This window comes from Poeciliopsis prolifica, unplaced genomic scaffold, assembly GCF_027474105.1.
Source record: "Poeciliopsis prolifica strain line A6 unplaced genomic scaffold, Auburn_PproV2 SCAFFOLD018, whole genome shotgun sequence".
Lineage (NCBI taxonomy): Eukaryota > Metazoa > Chordata > Actinopteri > Cyprinodontiformes > Poeciliidae > Poeciliopsis > Poeciliopsis prolifica.
Window position 1 is genome coordinate 8,107,448 of NW_026562393.1, and position 25,469 is coordinate 8,132,916.

Consider the following 25,469-nt stretch of genomic DNA (forward strand, 5'->3'; position numbering starts at 1 on the left):
AAGAAGAGGATGAATTCCTAGATGTCTGATAAGCTTCACTAGAACATGATTCCTAATGGAAGAGAGAAGAAGAAGAGGCAGATGCTATCAGCGTGCTTGAATTGCCTCGCAGCCAGATCAAACATCCTAAAAGTGCAGTGAATGTGGAATCATGCCGTGAGATTGTTACGCATTTATCTCCTCCGTTGGTAATTGAACTTGCCTCTAAATGAAACCAACTGGCTATTTCAATGTAAACAAAACATCATTTGCATTGTGAATTATCAGCTTTGTGGCTTTTTTTCCCCCCAGTTGAAATAAAAAGCCTCAAATGGATGTTTTTCAGCCTTGTATTTTACTTTCCTCCAACCGAGCCACTTTGTGACACCATTAATCACTTACTTCTGTTTTTTTTTCTTTTTCTTTTCCTGTTTATCGAGTCGGAGACGAGCACAGATCCCTACATTTCCCTCATCATGCGTGAAAGCCTACGTGTTTATGTGTAAAACAGCAGGACCTTCAGGATCTCAGAGTAAAAAATATCTTGCTGCACCACCGTAGCATGCCAGAGGGGTTTTGATGGAGATGGAGTCATACTGAGCTAATGAAGCTCCAAACCTCAGCTATCGATCCACCTCACAACGGTGCTTCACAGAGATAACAGAGGAGGGGAGCAGTGTGTGGCATCACGCACGCTCTGATCTGTGTGACATCTAATTCTGTGTAATGAACCCAGTAAACCAGAGAGAATGATAGGGGGGCTTTCTAATGCAATGACAGGGGTAGCCTGGGCGGCTTTTGAAAAAAGCTTTGAAACACAGCTGGCTCGCTCACATGGCCCTCTTTCTCTCTCTACACACATATATATAGAGATATACATATATGAGACTACTTAAAATGATTAGTTTTTTACTCTTTGTTTGTTTGAGTAAAATGAACATTGGTCTTTTATTCGATGAGCTACTGATAACATGTCTTAAATTCCAAGCAAAAAGTTTAGTATTTATTTCCAGAAAATGAGAAATGGTCAAAATAACCAAGAAGATGCAGTCCTTCAGACCTCAACAAATGCTAAGAACACAAATTTATATCCATTTAATGTTTTAAGTCAGAAATCAATATTTGGTGGAATAACCATGAGGTTTTCAACGGGGCTCAGTTCAGTGGTATCTTAATTTTTTTCAGAGCTTTCTGAAAGATAATCTGTATGTAATACCAGGTCTATTATCTATAGATATTGATCACGTGTCAATGGCGTATGCAGAGGACTGTTCAACTATACGACTGCAAATTGCTCATGCATGTCCTGTGTTTGTAAAAAAAAGAAACAGCCCAAATCATGATTCTGCCATCACTCTGCTTGACTAAATGTGCATCTAAAAACCCATTTATACGTGCATTTAGATGCATCTAAATGCGTTAAAGGTCTGTTAACACATGTGAACCTGCTAAAAGGTTCACAGGAACTGGTGATGTTAATTAACTAGATTTTAAAGGCACAACTTGTCTCCTACCTGCACACTTGTGCCTAATTTAGCCACATGCTGCTTGATAGATAGAAATATAAGAGGTAAGATATAAGTTTTCCGTCCCTGTATGAACATATTGAACAAATTCTACTAATTCAAATAATGATGATTTATCCAGCACAGAAAGGCTCTGGAAATTAGGAGTTCAAATATTTCATTTTCCTGCTCTAAATTAGCCCTTTCACATCAAACAGTGTAATTTTATTCACTCTTAGTTTAGAAATAATGATAACCCCTCACTGAGACGTTTATTTGTAGCTGCGTAAATAAAACCGTAAAAGATCCAGGGATTTTATTTAATTTAGGAAAAAATTGTAGTGGAGATAATTACTCTTTTCACTGAGGCAGTGATGGTTTAAATTTGCTCTATCATTCCTGAGTAATAAAAGGTGTCGAAACCATCATGACACTCCCACTTATCCTAGCTGATTTAAATAGACCTGGGAAAAAAAAAGAGGCTTCTTTTTCCATGACCACCTCCACTGCTGGTGCAAATGAAAATGCCCTTCCCAAAATAGATCATTTTTACCCTTCAGATGTCCACTTTTATTTTAAGCCTGGCGACACCATGCCATCCATCACACTCAGCCTTTCAGATGTGAGCAACCCTGGGGAAAACACTGATACTATGCTGGGTAAGTGTGATAGCTTGCTGCAGCCGAGTTGCTGGCTTCTCTATGGTTAGATTACCACTGATTTAATCTCAGAGTAGCATTTAAATTTTCTTTCTCTGAGTAAAGTGGAAGTTGTTCCTCTCTTTATGGTAAACATTGAAAATGGATGCTCTCCCTTTTCAGCTCTTCCCTCAAATTACTAGTTGACGTGGCCAGATATCACTCTGCATTGTCGTCTGCCTGGAAAAATGCACATCTGGATGCTTTACTGAGTGTTTTGGCTGGGTGGGAATTATACAAAGTGTACCCAGCACTCTGATCATCTTGACCTGGAAATGTGATAGTCCCTCAACTTCACAGGCCTCCCTGACACCTAGGAAACTGGAGCTGGTAGTCTTGATACATGATCTGCACCACAGTACTAAAGACTAAACTTCTCCTGTTTCCTACTGGTGGTAATTTTGCACGGCTCAGACTTGCTTTTTTTTTTTTTCCCCATAAGCCAGTTGAGTTTAATTTGTTTCAAGTCTGGTCTGTATTTTACATTCATGAATAGAAGAAAAGCCACTCATGTTTTTGCACTTTATGTTTTATAAACCTCAACTATACTTTTGAGGTCTATAAAAAACTAACAATGTGAGTCAGGATTAGGGACGCTTCTCTCTTGCGTTGTTTCTTGCGTTTTATTTTTAAAATTTTTTTTTTTTCAAAACTGTAAAGACTATAGTTTGTTTCATATGTGTTTTTGTTTGTCTGAGCAGTTTGAAGTCATGAGCATTGGAGAATGTTTTGCAGCGTGTGCATGCAGACAGGGCATAAGGGTGTTAACAAGGAGAAAGTATTCCACTTTTTAGTTATAGCTGCATATAAAGTCTTGTAAAAGTATTGAACTTTTTCACATTTGTTTTGTTGCAACCACAAACTTTTTTCTGTTCTATTGGGATTTTATGTGGTAGAGTAACACAAAGTAGCACGTAATTGTAAACTGGGAGGAAGTGACACATTATACAAGTTTTTCTTCTCAAGTTTTTTTTACAAGTGATACTTTGATGAAATGTATTGAAAACATTTGTACTTTGTAAAACCTTAATTAGCTTATTTTTTCATCCACCTTGCACATCTAGAGGCGAAAGGTCATATTTCTATTTAAGATAGCTCAACCTTAGTCAGCTTGGATGAATAATGTCAGTGTGAACAGATTTAAAATGTATGTCCAATATTTTTTCAATTGGATTTACATTTGGACAAATCAGTGCATGAATATTCTTTGATCTCACAACTGAGAATAAATTTTGCATCAAATCTATTCACCTAGTTGTTGCAGTTGGTTTTATTTCAGGTTATATGAGTGAAATTGTAGAACAATTGAAAACCCACAAATAATCATTTATGCATACACTGCAAACGCTGACTCGGCGAAGTTGGGGAAAATGTTATGATGCATCAGTAATCATGCAAAGCATTGAATTTCTTCCGAAGTAACTTCAGAGTTTACCGTTCTTAGCAATTCAATGCCATGTCAGTCCTTCTAGGGACAGAGGCGGCGTAAAGCTGTTGCACTGCTTTTAAAGTTCACCACCCTTTCAGAACTGCCCCATCAAGTCTTCAGCCTTTGATCAGTGTTAACATAACGGCTAACCCTGACAGTTTATTTTCTGCTTTTGTCCAAAAAAGACCATTTGTGTCAGAGAACAATCTCCTCTTCCTCTGGCACATTGGCACACCTCAAAAGAAAAATGTCAGGGTCAGAGACGGGCCATTAGCCCAGAGTGGGCTCTTTTTTGTGCTCCCAGAACCCATTGAAAACACCTTTTTTAGTCTTCAACAGATGATACCGTGACACAGCGACGACGGGCTTGACCTGAACCTTGACATACAGATGTAAAAAAACAGGAAACACTGAAGCCCTGGGGAGGAATGAATGAATGACACGTTGAATGCCTCATAAAGAACGTACCTGCTTTGCATGGCTACATTGTAATACCTTGTATGTTAAATTAACGACGCGGTCACCCTCTATTCATGGGTATTATACCCTTCTTTTTCACTGAGGTCGCTCCTCTGTTGGTGCAAATGTCATAGCGCTTTAATGAGAGCACCACTGTACCCCATAATAAGAGCTTTTCAGGCAGATTAAATGTATCACTGTGCTGAAAACTTTCCTTTCCTCTCCTCCGCCCCTTTGGCCCTATTGTGACACAGTGGTTTTACAGAGCAGCTTGTTGCTGAAAAACAAGGTTAAGAAAGATCGGTATCAAAGGAGGAGTGTTTTTGTGTGGCTTGCAGGAGAGTCTCGCTTCAGGTTTCCACCTGAAACACAAAGGTGTTTCCTTACCTGATTTGTATTCATTCACACAATGAGTGGGCCTGCCTCTCTTGTTTCCAAGTAAGGAGAGTCCAGACGAGACTTTTGTTTGCCCCATCATTGGATACGTGCTTGTTGCTTCCTCCGGTACGAACCTTGGAGTCCAGCCACATGCTTTGTCGTGGATGGATTTTTTTTTTCCTGCTCTTTTTCCTCTTCTTTGTTGTTTTGTTTATGTTATAAAAAGCTCTTTCAGATCTGCATTTGAGCACTGCTGTTGATTTTTCCATCTTCAGGATCCAGTATTCTGGCAGTAATATCAAGCTATGTCAGCCAAACAACTGCAAACAGAGTCCAAACCCCAGCAGTTTTGTCATTTCATAACCTGCAACTGTTCAGTCTGTATAAAGCTTATCTGCATACTGACACAGTTTATATCCACTATATATTCTGGAAAAACCTTCAATATTATTTTGCAATTTTTCTTTACATTTGCCTCATTCCTATTCAATCCATCCATCCATCCATCCAAAAATGCAACATTTGGATGTGAAATATGTATGTAATTTTGTGCTCTGATAGTAATCCTTACTAACGTCTGACTTCTTCTGTTCTTGTAGGGGTTTTTCCTGACCGTTTCTCCAGATTCGATCCTTAAGGTGGCAAAGCATGCTTCAGAAAACAACAAAATCTTCTGCATGAACCTCTCTGCACCGTTCATCAGCCAATTCTTTAAAGAACCCTTGATGAAGGTGATGCCATACGTTGACATCTTGTTTGGCAACGAAACGGTGAGTGAACAAAAAAATAAACAAGTAAAAATACATTTAATGCCTCTTTAAAATGTGCAGCAATTAATTTAACCTCATCATTATCATCAGTAAAACTCAGAATGTTAGCATACTTAAAATGTTAATGCAGTACGCCAATCTATATAAAAAGCTTCTATTTTGTAAAACAATGTATTTTATTGCTGTTATGTGTCTCTGTCTTGGTAGCTGCATCAGTCCCTTCAGTATAAACTAAATCAGATTCATGATTTGTGGACCTATGCTTCTCCCTTTATTGCTTTTATAAATAAAATCATGGTCAATATAATTAAATTAAATAATTATAGTTAAATAACTTTTTTTTTTAAATCCTAATATCAATGTGAAAAATCATTGCTTTCTACAAAAAATATGAATTAAAGGCATGTAAACTAAATTCAATATTATAGTTTTTGTGACACATCTGACCACTGCAGTTTTTGTCCATTCTTCCCTCCAAAACAGCTCAAGCTCTGTAAGGTTGCTCTTTGATTGGACTGAGATCTGGACTTTCATTTTGAATTGTTTTTTAACATTTTTTCCCCCTCCAGGGTTTTTTTTGTGGTGTCTAGTGTCTCTTTGGGGGTAACGAGAGGGGGGAGGACATACGGCAAATATTGTTCGGGAGTCGAACCCGCAACGGCCACGTCGAGGACTCAAGGCCTGCAAATGTGGGTCGTGCTGTGCCCTACAACACCACAGCATGCCCCCATTTTGAATATTTTTTAAATAAGCTCAGAATTGCAATGGCCACCTAAAAATGTTTTAGAACAATTAGAACTGTGATCGCCGAGGCTGAATTGCTCCAGGTTTTTCTTAATTTCTTACCATTATTTATGTTTCACACTTGTAATACTTATCTGATGCCTTCTTGGGTTTGACCTTTTGTGGATAAAGTGAAAGGATCTCAACAATTATTGAAGGTATTGCTGTAGAATATGTTATTCATCCTTGACAGAATGAATAACAGCGACTCTGTGACCCTCATGACTTTCCAGGTTGACATTTTTTGATCTCGATAATTCTTCACAACCACGTATCTTTCAGCATAAAGGCTACCATTGTTGAAGTTCAAAGAGAGCTGGGCCAACTCTTAAAGGTGACATGAAACCACTGCAAACACCAAAGTCGCTCACTTCCCTTCAAGAAAAATAAGTCTTAGAATAGGTTTATAGATAATAGCTCTGTGCAGTGTAGGTTCACACGGAAAGATGTCCAGCACTTCCTCTTTTTGATCCATCAGTAGCGAGAATGCACAGCTTTCGCAATGCTTTGACCTCTTTACAGACTGACACTACAAGGGTTTGTGTCCTTGTTTTGTGTTGTAGCAGTTTCACAGTGTGCTGCTGTGGTAACAGCTGATTAGGTCTGCGTCTAAAGTGGAAATAAACCAAAACAACCAAATCTGATACTCAAAAAATGCATGGTTTAGTTGTGTAAAGTTTTAATGCAAGTAGAGAGTTAACATGTGGAGAACAGAAGGTTTGTTTTGTTTTTCCACAAGCATTTTTTTCTCATCTGGATTTAAAAAAGGCTTTTCCAAACACATAGCTTGAAGTTTTCCAAATTCTCACAAATGTCTGTTTTAAACTAAATTCGTCCAGAAAGTCAGAATATATTGATTAGAGTTTTTCATATACTCCATACAGGGATTGGGTGAATCCATTTTCTCCTCCTCAAATTATACTCTAAGAGTTGGAGTTTCTATCTGCTTATAAAGTCATGTGATATTGTCCCATAGCTGAATGTTTGTCATGCCATTTTATGGAACATATTGTTTTTTTTACCATTTTAAATTGAATCAAGCACTGGTTATTTTGCTGTTATTCCATCACAATCAAGCGATTTAAACATGTATAAACGATGGCTCACAAAACCATTCATTCCATCACAATGACATAAAATTCCTGATCCACAGAAAGAACCAGAGGAGTGTTTTCAGTTACTCTGGTAAGCTCTGTTTTTGCAAATTTTTCAGTATGTTGACACTTCCCAAAAAAATGCAGGCTTCTACACGAATGTTTGTTGAGGCTGTGGACCCCTGACAGCTGAATGCCAGTCTTCTAAAAGTCCACCAGACGTTGGGGAAACTTTTGGATTTTGTAACATGTTTTATTTGTTACAATGGAGATGGTTTATTGTTGTGTTTTTTCAGGTTTTGTAGTTGTTTGGAAATGATTTTGGGGGACTGACAACCAGTTAATGAGGCAGATTGATGCAACCACCAGCTTTAGGCTATGTAATTTCCTCATTGCTGAGGCATTGTTGAAACAACAACATACTTAAGGGTGACACATGAGCATTTCCGGTCTCAGTTGTTTTAAATTGCTAAAATCAGCTACATTTTCACAGGGATCCTCCTGAGAAATGTGCCACAATTTGAAGCAAATTACAGACTGGCCTCGCCATCTGTATATGTTTTGTATATATTTTGTACATTCTGGTTCACCAACATGCTTCTGTGCAAAACAGCAATCTTTTACATCTCCTACCATTCACTACTTACTCATAAAAATGACCCAGACATGTTGTCATTCCAAATAATGGGCCTTTTGGGAAAAAACTATTAAAATTATATGACTTAAAAATTAAAGAAGTGGCTCTAGTGGCCTTACACGTGGATGCCAAATGTTTTTTGCAGTGGTTTTCTTCATCTAATGATCATAGGTGCATACACAGGTTGATATCTTTATCAATATCCTTTTTATTAAAAATTATGAGCTCTTTACAGCTTTGCATTATGTTAACAGATGTTTGCACCTCTACCCATGTGGTGTAATGTCGCAAAATGCATTGCGGGTTACGAATGATATGGCCTGTTTTCGAGCTGTTAAAAATGCACTTACTTCACTAGATAAAGTCGCATTTGGATTTTGCAAGACAGAGTTCACTTTAATAAAGAATCTTGAGGCTTTTTAATATCCAGTACCACGAGATTACATCCCTAGTTACTACCTAATGTGATTTTCTGCAGAATGAGTTTAGGATCTACTTCAAAGCTGCTGTAAAACTGCACTGCAAGTTGAAAAAAAAACTGTATACAGAATGAGTCAACCCATTAGCTATACCAGATGAAGCTTAAATACTTCTAAAATTCGTCTATTTGTGATTTTAAAAGCAGAGTATTGGACCCAGCCGGCAGCATTTAAGGCGCTTTGATTTAAGGCTTTCCGCATTAGGCGAACATCTCCTCTCACTTTGTTTAAATCAAAACTCTGTATCCATTGTTTGATTTCCCTAATTGATCTCCTCCATATCCATTTAACGTCTCACTTATTACAGCCCCATAAAGAGATTAATAGAATTAGTGCAGCGATCATTCATCTCAATCTCAGCAGCATTTCCCTCCGCTTGATCTATTGATTCTTTTTTTTTTTTTTTTTTTTCACCTGCCTGGTGGAAGTGTAAAAGCTGTGTTGGAGGTCAAGCTGTGGTCACAGACTGCGGCGCTGCTGGGAAGTATCCTTTAACAGGCCAGAGCAGCCTGACTCTGAGTCCCCACCTGGACCAACTTCACCTAGACGGGGGGGAAGGGTGAATGAAGGAGTGGATGTTCTTTAGGCTGAACTCGCCTCCCTGCTGCTAAAGCTACTAAACAGAGCCCAGCCTTCAGGTTCGGGATGAGGTCCGCAGAACAGGACAGAGCTGGAAGAAACTGCTCAGCATTGGAGGATTTATTGCTCCTGCTGACTTCAGCTTTTTTTTTTTTCTTCTTTTCTTTCCGCAGCCGACATAAAGCTTTCCTTTTACATATGCACCTCTCTCTCTTTCTCTCTCTCTCTGTGTTGCTTCCTAATTGCTGGGAGGAACATTTCTGTCTCCTAAACTGCAGTGTACATTTTTACAAGTGGTATGTATTTTTCAGTTGGGTGGTACTGTAACTTTCTGCTCACACCTCCAGTTATTGCACTTTAATGACTCTGGATAATTGCATCTTATATTTGTTGAAGGAGATTATCTCTTTGGGTCTCTGTCAGGGCTTGTATGTAAGGTTAAGACAGGACTCAGTTGGGAACAGAGCAGATATTCACTCTGAAGCAGTGAGGTCTTCAAGGCTCAGTGTAAGACTAATGCCTGTCCGGTGTGTTTTGACTCCTTTTAGCCCCCTTCCCTCCCCTCGTACCCTCCCATATCTCGCCTCCTCACGTTGGCTGCTGGGAGGAGGGAAACGGGGAATGACTGCTCATACAGTCGAGTCCCAGACCTCCCATTGTGCACAGGCCAGACAAGGTTGGCGGTCATGCAGTGGTGCGTGATGAGTGACAGGCAACAGGGCTGCCTCGCCCACGCTCGGCCCCCCTCCGGCCCGCCCAGCCGTCCTTTCACCCCGACTTCCACCCCCCGACGTGATGGATAAGCCTGGGCCCCGCAATGCTTTCATAACAAGTCAATGACAGTCAGCATCATGCAGTCTGACTCCTGTTGCCTTGCAGAATGTGCCATAAGGGAAGGCTAATGTGTCTGCTTGTCTCTGCCTTCCTCTCCCACACTCACTGAGTCACGATCCAGAGCTACCCTCAATGAGGGGAAAAAAAAAATCTGCTTAAAGCAGCTATAAGAGCTCATATTCTGAAAGTGACTGGCGTTAGACTTGAGCAGGAGAGTTTTTGAGAATCGATTGCTACTTTCTTTTTTTTTAACTTTTTTTTTTTTAATCAAGGCTGGAAACTTGTTTCATCCAGATCATAATTCTTTTTCTGCTTGCTTAAAATTCCAAAACAGCTATGCAACACCACAGACTTCAAAAAACATCAATAGCTTCGCTTTTTTTTTTTTTTTTTGCCTACTCCTGAAGTGGAAATGTGCCTGTGTTTCTGCCCTGAGTAATTCAGCTATAACTCGATCCTGCTGGTACTTGTTTAAAACCTGGCATTGGCGTGGCCTGCCTGGCCCTATCGGCAGCCCTGTGCTTATATAACAGTCTCCCATCCATCCTGTAATTACTGCCTTTTTGGGGCATAGTGTAGTGTCTGTTCCTTCGCCGTTGGAAGGGGTGGGGGTGGGATCCAGCGCGACGGCGTTTCTGTGTTGTCGGGGCCTCTGAGATGGAGCCGACAGAGGCGCGCAGACATCAGAGGCTACTTCACTTAATTGGCAAACATGTCGCGTGATAACCTGGGAACAGCGTAGGCCTAATTGAGTCCTCCTGTGCCGTCCTCCTCCTCCTCACTACCTGACACAGGACCCAGGGCATTACATTTCCCTTGGTTTTAATGGCCGCAGTTAATTAGGACCGAGTGAGGGAATCATTACCGCTGGAAAAACCGCATGCCAGTGGATTCGCCGATTAAAATTATCCACAATTTGCTTTTGCTGTTTGAGCATATGAGATAAACCACACAATGGGGGGAAGGAGGATTGGATCATTACTGGTGGATTTGTATTCTAGAATTTTAGACATATTATAAACGAATGGGATGATTAATCAGCGCTGAGTTAATCGTCTTGACTGATGTGGGTTTTTTTTTAAGCCAGTTCATTTGGGTTTCTCAGTAGGGATAGGCTGCGTGAAGATTCTGGCAGTGTGATGACTTTCAGTAGAAACATCATAGTTTCACAGCATTTACACAAGAAACAGAATATAATTACTTATTTAAAGCAAAAAATCAACAACTATCTTTTCTTATCTATCTTAATGTAATGTGACATAGTAATTCAGCTTGATCTGCCCTGACAGGTAATGCCCAGTTTTTGATCATTAAATATCTACCTAGCTTGGAAAGTCAATGTTATCTACCTTTGGTTGAAAGTCAGTGATACAAGAAGCTATTTAGAAATAAAATGTATTATCTGTATGTGAAGACATATATGTACATCTAATTCAAGCTGCGAAAGAGCAAGAGAGAGCAAGACATCTAGATGAAAGTAAGACTCAGCAGAATACATCTGAGCTGCTTTGATTTACTCTGTTCAGCGTTGAACTTCGATCAGTATTGGACATGCTCGAATGCCATTTATTGTCAACCATCACGAGATCTGTGACGAGAATCTACAGTGCATGTCTGATCTCTAATTGCTCTTTAAGATAAAGCTGTAATAGCCAAAAAAACTTGCATGCCAGTCAAATTTTTACTAAAAAAGTTTTAAAAAAATAAATAGATATCAAATATGTTCACAAAACATAATCTATTTACTGTAGTTCTGATTTTGATTCACAGACTTACACTATGGAAGTAGATTATTTCTTACAATGTTACATATTTTCTTTCCATTTTGCTCTTTATGACATAGCTAGTATAACAAACTTGTCAGTCAGCTCGAATTAGGATGGCGCTTGTAGTTCCCCTAACTATAATTTTTAAATAGTTTTGCCTTAATTAGAGTGATGTGGGCACTTTTTGACAGTCTGTGCAGTTTATTGTAAGCAGGTTAGAAGTGTAGTGACCTTGTTTTAGCCACCTGACACAAACACTCAGCAGCAGGTGGAGGAGGGGAAACAACTGGTCTACTCTGTGCCTCATGAAACAAGACAAAACAGGAGAAAGCATTGGCTTATTCAGGCACTTTCTCGTGCATCTCATTAAAAGGTCTTAAATCTGTATGTGTACTTTGACAAAAGTTTGCCCAAACTGAAAATTACCTTAGATCAGTTCATGCTTGTTTCTCAGTGCAGGTCTTTATTGTGGATATGGTTTAAAAACCTTCTTTCTCAATAAAACAGCTCTAGACAGGAGTAGCTTTTTTTGCCCTGGAGCTAATATCCAACAACCTCTTCTGTGCCATTAACATTTATATACCACCCCCATACATGGAGCTCCACATGTGTCCCATTGCTGCCCAATGCATTCTGCAGCTCCACACTCAGAGGGAGGGGATTTATATGGGTTCCGGCCCCATCTTCCAAATGAGAGACAGTCATTGTAATTGAATACGCAATAGGTGAGCCATTTAACAAAAGTGGAAATGGCATTCAACTATGTATTAATGTGCTTTGCTGAGGCAAAAAAGGGAGCCATCATCATTTCAGTGTTCAAGCTGTTTTAAAAGAGCATTTAGCCTGCCATCTCTCCAGGCCATGAGAGCAAAAATGACACAGATTTCTTTCTTCTCTCTTCTTTGTGTGAATGTTCTTCACCTAATATTTTCTGTGTTTGTCATGCCTTTTCTTTCCACCCATCCCTCAGCAACTCACTGTAATCTAGGTGAAGGGATACAAGCAGCCCTACAGAAGGTTATTGTCATGAAAAACCCCTCTGGCCTTCTGGCTCTCAGCCCCATTTTTCTCTTTTCTCCTCCTGCATCCAGTGTTGTGTATTTATGCGTGAGGCCAGAAGATGTGAACAAGTAAGGGTGTGAGAGTGCATATATATAATAAAACCTGGTTTAACAGAAACATTTTCATGGAGACTTTAAGCTCCTACTATCTGGAAAGAACTTCAGTCAGCCAAAATCAAAGAACAGATGGAAAAAAAAAACTCTTATTACTCAGGCCATTATTTTTGTTCAATTTAAAATTTGATTGGGTATGACTCCATTGTCATTTTAGTCTTTTTTTTTTTTTTTTTTTACAGATGTTTGAAGTATTATTCACTGTGTGTATGTTTTAGAGTGATTGTGCCTGTGTTAATGTCATTGTCATGTTTTTAATCTAGCCGATATGAAAAAAAAAAAAATATTTTTCCAATTACATGACATCCCCTGCTTTCCATAAACCTCAAAATATACTTTTGATTAGGCAGATATGAAACACTCCTTCCTACCAAATATTAAGTATGAACCATCTTTTGCAGTTCCAACACACACTATCACAATGATGATTGTGATTTAATTTATTGTGCAGCTGTTTGAGATTAGCAAATTATCCCACTGTAAGTGGCCATAATACCACTCATAATATTTAAATTGGTTGATCTCCTGGAACTAATCCAGTTTTTAACAGAATATGTACATTTCCAGCATGGGGAAAATTCTGGAACCACAAACTTATATCGTTTTAAATTACCAACTGGGTGACTAATTCATATCCAAACAGGTTTTGGGATGCATAAAGCAAGGTAGCATTAAGCTTCAAGAAGGGTCATGACCTCGACCTGCATCTAGGTTTGTGTCTAACACTTAAAAAAACTCTGTGCCAGGAAACCAGACCATTTAATCAGTTTCTGAAAAGAACAGTGTTATCCAGTCATAAATATCTCTGAAGGTTGTTGAACGCTATGACAGGTGAGAGTTTTTTCTGCAGCTTGCTAAGAGACATTTAGCCAAATATTTTTAAGAATTTGATACTGTTTGAGAGAAAATCTATAACTTCAAGCTTGTGCACCAAATTCTTATTTTAACTGTCATTTAAGCTTTTTACTACATTATTGCATAATTTTAGTCCAGCTTGAAAAGACAGATTAGTTCAATTAATGATTAAGAGCACCAAAATTATGATGAAATTAATACCCGTGTTGAGTATATATAAGTGTTGAGTATACATTTCCATCTGTGGATGGAAAAAGAGAGGCAGGAGGAAAGAGAGGGCGATTATATGGCGTCATTTCTTAACATCCCTCCAGAGTCATCATCTGGCTTTGTTTGTTTGATAGACTGCTCAGAAGCCTTATCTCTGTGGCGGGGCCCGTGGCTGTTTATCGCCTCAGTGACGTGTGGATGTACGTGCTCTCTGCTGTCAGTATGTGTGGGTGATGGCAAGTTCACTAAAGACCCCTCAGGGTATGAGAAGTACTGTGGGGGAAAAAGAAACGAAGAAATAGTTTCCCCATGACAGCTCACCCACAGCGGACTGGAGATGTACTCCTCAGTGGTGGCTTGGGGAAAAAAAGAAAAAAAAAAATCTCGTCTCACTGCCTGAAACAAAGAGATGCGAGAGCCAGATTAGCGTATTACCAAAACAGCTTCCCTTTCAGGCTCTTCTCTCTCCTCCTCCTCCTGTCAGAGCTGTCTGCAGAGAACAGGGAAGAACATGAGACATTAACCTCTGCCTGTTTATTCACAAGGCCCCACAGGCCAAGTTGGAGGATGAACATAGAACCATTTCTGAAGCCAGCGAAGCAGAACAATCACAACGTGTCATTGGAGGAATGAAGACATGAAGTAGTGTTCTCCTTTTGTGTCTCGCACAGATACATTTTAATTAAGTGTCCTGTTTCGGCGATGAGTCGCATGCCTCCCCGTTCCACTGACCTTCAGTGTGACGTAAACACTCAGCGACTTCGAAGATGAGTCACGGCGTACATTAGTGGTGACGCTTTACTAAATACAAAAAGTGAGTTATTTTTAACACATTTTTTATTTACTATTTTATATTTTGTTTCAATTGATCAGTCAGAATCAGAGGCCTTGACTCTAAAGGTGTAGAAACGTTTATGACGTCCACGATGCGAGACACTTCTGGAGGACATCAGATCCTAAGACTGTCCTTTCCCTTTCCAAGGCCTTCTTATGAATGTCTTCATCGGTTTATGCTTCAGCTGCCTGTGTCAATGTGATTGTCAAGAGGTTTGAAATATAAACTGTATAAAAGAAATTATGATCTCATGGCTGCAGGACTTGTTCCCCACATATTGGACAGAGGACAGACCGGAGGCTACAATACGTACTTTGGATCCCTGTTTGAATCAAATAAATTTGGATCAAGATCTCGGCCTCCTTTTTTCCAGGTCTGCAGCCAAAACAGATGTTCCTAAATCATAAGAAACTCAGATTTGTGCTTGGATGACTATGGCCTGAGATATGAGTCATTTAACTGCTTTCTCACTTGTTCCTGCCCCTCCCCTTTGCAAGGACATGTTAAAAACCTTGAAATATCCTCATCTTTTATTGCATTTGCAGAATATCACAATACAGTTATAAAAAAAAAATCAAATTTTTTTCATTATTAGTTTTCACTCATTGAAATGTCTCTCCCCTCAAGCAACAGTCCCAGGCAACGTGCAAAGTAAACATGAAGCAATCCAGACTCGTCAAAAAAAATGCTATGGAGTTGCATTTTATTGAGGCTGCAGTATATACCTAAAAAATATGTTTTTCCCACATTTGGTAAAGTTGTCACCATGTTGTGATAAACTCATTCACTCACTGATAAGTGTGCTAAATGAAGATTTTATAAAGATTGGTGTAATTTCTGTGAGTAATCAATTGTTTATGTTGTGTAGCTTTAAAAAGATTAGAGAGAGGAAAAGTGAACATGGATTGAACACAGTGTTGCTGCCCTTTATCACTGGGATGGGGAGGAGGGGTTAGGCTGGTATCTGTGTTAGAGCTGCTACAGGCACAAATTAAATATATGAATATGTTTTTTAATTCTTCATTCATTATGTTCCAGTGAAATGGAGGCAACCAGTAGCCTGTAACTAAGCTAACTACGCTAAATAGTTGACAATCTCGCACAGTCGACCCACCTCCCTTTGAGAAAAGCTGGGCTATAAATTGACTCTTGTCTTTTTCTTTCCCTCTCTTTTTGAAAACCTTATTTTATTATTTTTCTTGGTAGCACAGTAACTGCCACAGTCGTTCTTGTCTTCTACTGCTGAGTCAATGTCAAGAGCTAAGCAGAAATCAACCATTTCATGACGATCCCGGGGGGCGTTGAGGTCAAATATGGATGGCGTTTTTTGGTCTGAGAGTGGTAACATTTAATTTTTACCCCTAAAATAATTGTAAAAACTCTATATGATTAATTTTGTAATTGATAGGGCCCCCAATTTTTTCTGTTCCAATAAGAAAAAATAATTGGGATAGAGTACCCTGTCGGTCAGGGGCCCTTGGAATTGTCCAAACTTTTCCCCCCTATAAGGTGCCCCTGCTCCAAGATAGTTGTCAATTTTGGACCCAATTTTTGATTTCTGATAACCTTAAGGATGCTCAGATTATTGCCGTGGTTCTACAGAGATTCCTGCCTGTGTCTGGTGGGATTAGAGGGATTTATTTAGTTAGGAAGGACGATCAGACCGATCCGATCCCAAATCGGGGACGTTCAGCATGTTGGATTGTTGTGGCTCACTGTGCTAGCATGTGGGGTGTGACCTGAGGAAAAACGAGCACGACGCCTGGTAAAAGTAAAGTGTAGCCAGTCAGAAAGGGAGGTGATGGGAACATGGATACAGAAGACAAAGTTACTGCTATGACACACCAGAAAGGTCGGTCGAGGTCGGAGACCTATATTCACATATAGTTTGTTCACAAACTATATTTCTTCCGCGTTTCACATGTTCGGCGACTCTGTACTCGCATGTCAAATGATTTCATCTGCCTGAAAGTTGGTCTAAAATGAATTATTTGAATCTATTTTGCAGCAAAAGCGGCTAAATACAGTAATGGGCATTTTCCTTGCTTGTGTGCCCAACGTTTTCTATTAGTAACAGGAAAGTTTTTAAAAAAGTGGCTTTCATAGCCAAAAAAAGTTTTCATTCACACAAAGTGTTGCTGCAATTACCCCATCAGTATGTTCCTGTATATGTAGGCCAAGAGTTGATTCAGTTCAGAAGAAGAATGACTTCTCTGACACTCCTCTGTTTTTCCTGGCTGTCTGTTCACCAGTCATGGTACTTTGAGAGCCAGCACGGCTCCACCAGAGGAGTCCAGCTAACCACTGTAATTGTGCCGTGCCGAAGCCGCCTTCCCCAGCCTGGGACTGAACCATGAAATATTTGAAAATGCCGGGGTTAAGAGAGAGGGGTCGCTGGCAGTGCAACATGAAATGTGAGCGCATACAGCATCTTTTACAAGAAAGCAGTCGGGAAAGCTAGCCAGTCTGGCAGCCAGGGCACGCAGTGAAGGAGAATAATTATGGATGTAAGAGGAGATATTGCACTGGGAGCAGATCAATAGCGCCTGGGTTCCGCTGCCATTCAGATCTGTGTATTTTGTTTATTTATTTGTCGCAGCAGGAAAGATGGCAGGATGTCAGCTTGTTGGTCTGGGGACGCAGCGGTGCTAGCTGGTTTGAACACCAGCTAGCACCGCAGATACCCTTACAATCCTGAGGCATGTGCTGCTCCCAAATCACTGTTGCTCAGAGTTTGGCTGGTTGCTTTTCTCCCATCTCCAATCCTCTTATCCACAGAGTTGGCAGGAGGACTGGCCTTTGTCTGGTCCTGATTGTATTCCCACAGTCCAGACTATTCAGTCATGTTTTCCAGTTTTTCTTGGAGGGATCCCTAATTCTTCTTGCGGTTAGAAAATTCTGGATAAGAGGACACAAAAGATCAGCAATCAGCAGACACAATCTGCTAACCCTTAATGGCAAATATCTTTTCTGCCATGGATTACTGGAGCTATGTCAGTCTACCCTTTGCTAATTTCTCCACTCAATGAAATTCTGTTTTTCTCTAATTTGAGGTTGTATCAGGCTGGGTATGTGTGGCAGACTTGCTTCAATAGTCTGAAGTGTTGTATAAGTTTCTTTCAGTCTAAAAAAAAAAAAAAAAACCTGGCAGAGCAATTAAATTTTCAGTTTTTTCAAAATAATTGATGTAGAATCTAAAAAGATAATAAAAACTTTTCTTTCTAACTGAGAAAAAGGAGGAAAGAGTTAGGACATCCTACATCCTAACAGCTAGTGTTTCTTCTTTGACTGAAATAACTTACGTGGGAAAGTTCTTGTCGCCATCTATTTGCTTCAGTCTGAGGAAGCTTTTCCCTACTCCTTATTTTCAGCTGTAAGATATTTGAAGTTTCACCACACAGCATGTGAAAAGGTTGATAACCCGGGCTTTTAGGACTTTTACTTTCTAAGTTTTGAGGCCAGAGGTCACGCTCAATGGCGAAAAAAAAAAAAGAAAAAGTCTGTCACTTTCTATTTTTTACCAGCCTATTTTTAAATGATAATTACAACATATGCCATTCAGTTGCATTTCATTTTTTTATTTGGTTTAATTAATATTCATAGATGAACAGAGAATTCAGCACTGTGTTGATGATTAACTGCTTGATGTGTGAGCAAATCACACATCGAGCAGATGAACACATTTAACCTTTTCTCCATAGTGACAAAAACCAATGACTGCGTCCCGTGTAATAGCTACAAATGAAAAATGAAATTAAATGACTCCACTTCGATTACGAACGCATCACCCACTTTTCTCTGATCGCACAACTTTCTTTTGGTCAATATCTGGAGGACAAATCTGCATTTTGGATCCGTCCTAAAAAAATCAAATCAAGCTCATAGATATTGTGAACAAGCTTTAATCAGGGGCCCGAGCCTGAAGTAAACCTGACATATTATTTTAATTAAGATTATGCTGCTTTTGTTTTTATAATACCGTTTGAGTAATAATTGCAACTTCTCTCATTTTAGCTTTGGGTAAATACCTTCCAGCTCCATTTTGTCGCTTGTTGCAACCGCAGAGTGAGTCAAGTCCAAATCATCTGGGTTGGGCGATTATGAGGATTGGACCAGGGCGGGACTATTTAATTGTTCAGTGTGCTACGGTTGGTACACTCTAACTTTTGTACCTTACTTAATTTCTTTCCTCAACAAGCTAAACTGCCTGAACCTATGCTCCTCTGATTAGACCGTTGATTGATTAACACAACATAGCATTCTCATTAAGTTTTCTTTGTTCTTCTATCACCTGAAGAACATCTCCAGGATTAGAGGACTAATGTCTCATTCAGATCTAGAGAAACTCATTCATGCGTTTATCTTTAGTCACATTGATTATTGTAACAGCGTCTTCAGAGGCCTGACCAACAAATCAATCAAACAGCTGCAGCTGATCCAGAATGCTGCTGCTCGCGTTCTCACTAGAACCAGGAAGATAGAGACATAACACCAGTTTTAAAGTCCCTCCACTGGCTCCCTGTAGCTCAAAGAATAGATTTTAAAATACTGTTGTTAGTTTACAATCATGAACGGTTTAGCACCACAATACATCAAATCTGCTGTTGTTGTATCAACCTTCCAGACCTCTCAGGTCTTCTGGTTCTGGTCTGCTCTGCATCCCCAGAACCAGAACCAAGAGAGGAGAAGCAGCTTTCAGCATCTATGCACCAAAAATTAGGAACAAACTTCCAGAAAACTGTAAAACAGTTGAAACCCTGACTTCCTTTAAATCTCAACTAAAAACCCACCTGTTTAGAATTGTATTTGAAATGTAATATGTATGGATTTGTATTTGTGGATATGTATGTAATTTTTTTATTTATTTTTTTTTCCTGTTGTGGGGAACGGGGCCCGACGAATACCCGTGGTTAAACGGATGGCGGAGTCCGGCGGTAACAGGCACTTAAATTCCGTGACAAAAAGAAAAGAAAAAAAAAAAACCTTGGTATTTTATTCTATGTTGCATGACTTTGTGTTTTGTGTTTATGATGTAAAGCACTTTGAAATGCCTTGTAGCTGAAATGTGCTTTACAAATAAAATTTGATTGATTGATTGATTGATTGATTGATTGGATTGTAGGTCCTGTTGAACACACCACAGAAACTTGAATTGAATTGTCCATCAAAAAAAAAATTTTGTCTCATCAAGTCCTGAATTTCAGGTTGGGCTCAGGCTATAGATTCAAACACTAACCTGTGCTCTGGTGCCACAGTGGAGACTGGAACTAAAAGCACCGCTTCAGCCAACGTTTCAAATGAGCTTTTGAACTAAATGTGCAACAAAGCATCCTGTCCATAACTCTTCCACATGTTTTTAGCTCAAAATCAGCAGGATGCATTTAGTCTGCAAATCCACAAACACTGAACCACGAATAGATGGGATTCCACTGGGTTAAGACGATCAGAGAAGACTTGTGTTCATCATAACACTTTATTGTGAGATATTTTAGAGTAGTGAAGCCATCAGCATGGGATAAACTGTTGCTTTGGCTAGCTGTATGAATCTCGCAAGGACATTTTTAAGGTGCTTGGAGGAGAGCATTTCTCGTGGGTGAAAGGTCAATTCAGAGGTGTTTGTGGTCCTTACATATGTCTTTCATACATATTTTTATTTGGCTAATAGCCATCAGATGCCACATAAACAGACATGAAATATTACCTCTTTTTTTTTTGTATGGTCAGTGTACACACACACACATCCAAACGCACACCACTCCTGTGTCTCATGTGCAACACAAGTGGTTTGGATTATTTTAAGGGCTTTTTTTCCCCTCCCTCCCTGGGTTTTTCATCATCTGAGGCATGCAACCCTCTCCAGAGCAGATCTTTGTTTCTCATTAGGAGGTAAATAGTGCAGGCCAAATTCTCAGATGTTTATTATACACAAGAGGGTATGGTCACTGTTCTCAACAGTTCTCCACAGGAAACAAAAAAGCTGTTTGGTGTCTTGACCTTTGTCTGCAGCAGCTTCAAGCAAATGTTTGTTGAATTTACAGGGATAATAAAGTGAAGAAAGGCTATAGAGTTGACTGTTGAGTTTGGCTTGACTGCACCAAAAGTGTGTGCTGCGGCGGAACTAGACTTTTACACAACGGGTGGCCAGAGAGTGGGTAAAGTTTTATTAGGGTATCCGTATACTAATAAAGGAAACATTCTGTTTTTGTATCCTGGTACCTGCTTTCCTGACAACTCTCACTCCACTTGGCATTGTCGTGTGCATCTAGACTTTTCTCACTTACATGCTTTGAGATTTGACCCAAAATTGCCAAGAAAACTATCCTTTTATATCCTCACTATGACAGCATCTACAACAGTAAGCTACAACATATCTTTCTTAACAATGGACATACACAAGCACATAATGCATATTTATAAGACAACTGATGCAAATATACTTCATCGTCATATAATATGTAATATGAACTCCTATTTGCACCTCTGCATCCCATCATCAGGATGTCAAATTAATTGCTTCCTTGTGGCCTCTGCCATAATTCAACCAAATAAGAAGTCAACCAACAAGGTAAACAACAAATACATGCACTTGAACCATAAATTAATACAATAAACTGGGTTTCAGAGTCTTTTCTAAAGCAGCTGTAAATCATGTATGTCTTTGTGTTATATTGAGGTCACGTATCTTTCAACGATAGATGGAAATGACCAGTCGGTCATGTTGGGTATCACTTAGTGCGCCCAATCAGGTTTCAATGGTGGTCAGTGCCACCCTGCATCTTTTTTAAAAATTATTTTACATATTTTTTATGGCAAATATGTGAATAGGCAAATTTTGTTTGAGTTACGTTCCACAGAAGAATCCATGAATAAGTGAATCTGTGAATACCATTCCTCGAATAGGCGGGAGTTCGCTGTATAGCTCTGTAAACTTTGTGTTTATATGTGGAAATGATTTAAAGGCTAAAAACAATTGACTGAACACTTGATTTTAACCAAATTGTGTTCATAATGAATGCGCGGGTGTGTTTTGACGATTCATTAGCTTTACCAACAAATACATAAAAGGAAACCAAAACTATTCATTACTGCTTAAAAGGAAAGATTTCTCATGACTTGACCTTAGTACAATATTGTGTTGAAGCAGAATCTCACTGATTAAGAAAACAAGCTTTCAAGGCCTTTGCCTGCAGGTCTATAACCAAAGGGCCTGCGGGCAGCTTAATCTTTGAATGTTAAACAATTTCTGACTTACTGTCACACCAGAAGATATCATTTCTCTTGCTTATTAAATTCTTAGATAAATTGATAGATTGACCTTGAAAATCTGCGTCAAAGACTGGAAGAGAGTTTTGATTCAGTCGCTTTTTTGCACAAGTAAAAAATAAACCAATGCTGCATCTGTGGAAATTCTTCAAATTTAATTAAGATGACCTTGGCCAAAGAAACTTGAGGACTTGAAACTTACTCAAGCAAAAAGGAAAAGTTAACTTGAAAAGCAATTTTCCTATTTTATTACCAGTTAATATTTTCCTTATTAGACCTACCGATTCACAACTTGATAAAAAATGTTTTTCACTGTGTAGTCAATCGGTTAAAGGGCGCAAAGCTTTTAGCTGGTGTTGAAAAGTAATCAGTAATTATATGCAGCTTGCTAGTGTTACGTTTTGAGACATCAACATTTTGTAAACCTTATTGCTTGAGTGTTGTTGGATTTGGTTTTATTGTGCTTGTTTGGTCAGTAATGATTTGTAATGACCAAAGCAGGAATTCAGATTGTATATAGACTGGTAAATGTAAAACTTTGCTCTTTCTTGACCCGAACAACCTGGACAAGTCTAAATCTATCTATCCATCTGTCACTCCATCCTACTATCTTTGATGATAAATATGCAAAGATACTTGAATTCCTCTGCTTGAGGCTGACAAGTCTGGGTGTAGCAGTCCACTCTTTTCAGGTTGAAACTCTGCAACCCACCTTTATGGGAGCCGACCCAGTTTGCTGCTCACCACTGTAGTTTGCACTGAAGGTCATGGGTTTAAGATGCTGACAGAACCAGAATCATCTTCAAAAAGAAAATATGAAATCCAAAACTTCCCAAAACTAGACACCTCCATCTTTAGGACATCATTTTGACATCCTGTTCATGAACACCACAAACAGGATCAATGACAAGATTCTGGAAGAGTCCAACCTGCTCTGATAACAAGCTAAATTTGGATGCAGCTCTTTCTTGTCTGTACACCCTGTAGATCAGTAGTATCAGCCATAAAATGCCTAGGGGGTAGTCCCTAGATCCACTCTGCCTGGGGTGTGATACTCCAGTTCTCACATGGAGGTGTCTTGCAACATTTAAATGATGCCCAGGTACAACACATCTGATTCAAAAGGCTGAATTACTTCCCCAGGTAGACAAGTTGTAGCTTAGTCATGACTTAATATTGTGATTCAAGTGTCCTTATGTTGAGACACATCTAACTATTGCAGGAGTCTGGTCCTTGAGGATTAGAGTCTGACACCTAAACACAAGTGGACTGAACAACCAAACCTCCATGAACTTCAATAGGTTGAAGATTTCCTCAAAAATAAACCCAAAATGTCAATATTCTATTCTACGAGCCACTTAGTTATCAATTTTCCTTGCGATATTGGGCTCCATTTTGCATGAAGAAAAAAAGCTAAGATGGCAGTTTACCATCAAAATAAGCAGGACTCATGGTTATGTTCCTCTCTGATTGCCCATACAGTCTACATGGGATTTGATTGGAGTGAATACCTTAATCCCTTCCCCTTGGAGTTAACTTCTGGAACTGAATCAGTTCTTGGTATTTTTTGGAGAGAAGCATCATACCTCCAAAAGTCTCTGAAACACTTAGCTAGCAGAAAAACTCACTCTTGCCAACAACCATTCCTGAGCAAACTCTGTGCTGGTGGCAAGCTGATCCCACATTTGAATAATCTTTACTAGAGTCCTGATCCTTCTTGAACTTTCGTAGCTTCCTTTAAACCAGTTTGACTCTTTCAGTTCCTAATGAAAGAGTTGGTTTGAGAAGCTACTTGCAGCAATATTGTTTAATGTGAAGCCCTTTTAAAGTGGTGATGACAGCCTTTATTTCCCTCAAGATAATGATGGTTGGCAAAAATAGATTGTTTTTCAGCACAAGTCCCTGTCAAAGTGACCATTCTACTCTTCTAATTAACACATTTTCTCAGACTTTTTCTTGAAATTATTCTAGCACCATTTTGTGGCAGGCCTAAAGCACAGTGCCAAATGTTTCCTCAAAATATTTCCAGAGGTATGATGTGAATTGCCATAAAAAAGCATCAAAGATAAAAACAATTCCATGTCTTTGACCACGATTATGAAAAATAAAGCAATATTTCAAATGTTACCAAGGTCAACCAGTAAATGAAGAATATTTATTGGTAGGTAAAAACTTAAACACATTTTTCTGCTCAGAATACCTGGAAAGATGAAAGTTTCTATTAAAGATATACCAGCCAAGTGCATATCACTCCAAAATAAAACTGTGCCAAAATCAAAAGCGAAACAAAACTTAGAGTCAAGAACTTGGTCGTAGATCTATATATTTTGATAAAAACAGATCTATGTGGGCTCAGGATGCTTCCAATTCTTTGTTTGAGTCTTTTCATCTAAAGGAGGTGTGTTATTCAGCAGAGAGAAAGCCAGAACTTTGCTTGCTCCTGAGGACTCTTGTGTGCATGAACACCCACACACAGTCATCCCAGACAATGAACACAAACATCTGAAGAGAAGGAAACGCAAGGTTTGCAGAGGAAAAGCAGTTTCACACTTTGTGAAGCACACATACACTATTGTACATTATAGAAGAAAGTACTTCTTTGCTACTGTACTGCAGTTAAAAATATCATATAATGGAACTGTAACACATGGGACGTCACAAAGCCATTCACATTTAACGCGTACCAGAAACACTGACAAATATAAATGCACTAGAAAGAGCAAGGCGGATAAAAGAGGGTTAAACAATGACAGATCCAGAACCAACACATCTGGAGTGAGGCACCAGCAGTCAGAGGAGAGAAAATGAAAACCCAGAACGTTGCATATTCTGACTCTGACTAACAACTCAGAAGAACGGAAAATAAACCAGCTGGAAATATCAGCGTAATGAGATTTACCCGTTGTTAAAACGTGCTGCGTGAACTTTGTTCGTTAAGCAAACTTCTTCATCCACCCTTAATCCTTTATCCACTTCCTTGAGAGATAGCGACTTTCCGGTAGTCCTGCATTGTTTGCTGACCTCTCGTCAGAGCTCAGAGGTGAGATGTGTGATAGAGGCCTTCAGCGCTGATAAAGACTGATAAAAAAAAAAAACTCCCCCCGCTGCAGAGCTGCGCCTGCCGCTGCCACAGCTTCCATTAGGCTCTAAAGGCTGAACGGCTGCCCAGTCGTTTTAGTGCTATCTGAGGTTACATCCTCTGTTCAGAGTCCCTTATGCAAACCCTGGGTTTTTGTGCCGAGATTGCTATCAGTGAAGATATTTATGTGCTGCACATGTTTCTGATTGTTTAACCTTTAGACCTGAGCAGGAGGGGGGCAGCTGCTGTCCCTGTGGGCTTGAGACCTCTCTCCCGCCCCTCTAGGTAAACGGAGTCTGATGGAATCAGACGCTGCTCTTATAAGTGGGTAATGGACTGATTGGAAAGACCTCAGATAAAACTGGTGACAGGAAAGCTAAAGATTGGACACATTTTAGCAGCAATTTCCAGTTATTTATTTTAGCTTTGTCACCTAAGAACCCTTTCATTTAGATTCTCTGTCATTGGAATGCAAATTTATTTCACTAGTTTAATGCAAAAGTAAAACTTTATATATTCATGACATAAAGGGATCATTTTTTTGTTTTTTGATGGTTTCACAGAAATGTAATTATTACATCAGACCAATAAAATAAAATGACTTTTTTTTAATCACTGGCAAATTACTGAAAAGTAAGTCCTTCTACTGCACAGTATATTCA

The 25,469-nt window shown here is 39.3% G+C and overlaps 1 protein-coding gene across 2 annotated transcripts in view; it reads left to right on the forward strand.

The window, feature by feature from the left end:
- Positions 1-25,469, forward strand: part of adkb (adenosine kinase b) — a 172,978-nt gene that overhangs the window by 111,502 nt on the left and 36,007 nt on the right. For both annotated transcript variants that reach the window (XM_055042995.1, XM_055042996.1), the window contains exon 7: positions 5,048-5,218. In XM_055042995.1, coding sequence (XP_054898970.1) covers positions 5,048-5,218 — 171 coding nt within the window. The remainder of the gene's footprint in view (positions 1-5,047; positions 5,219-25,469) is intronic.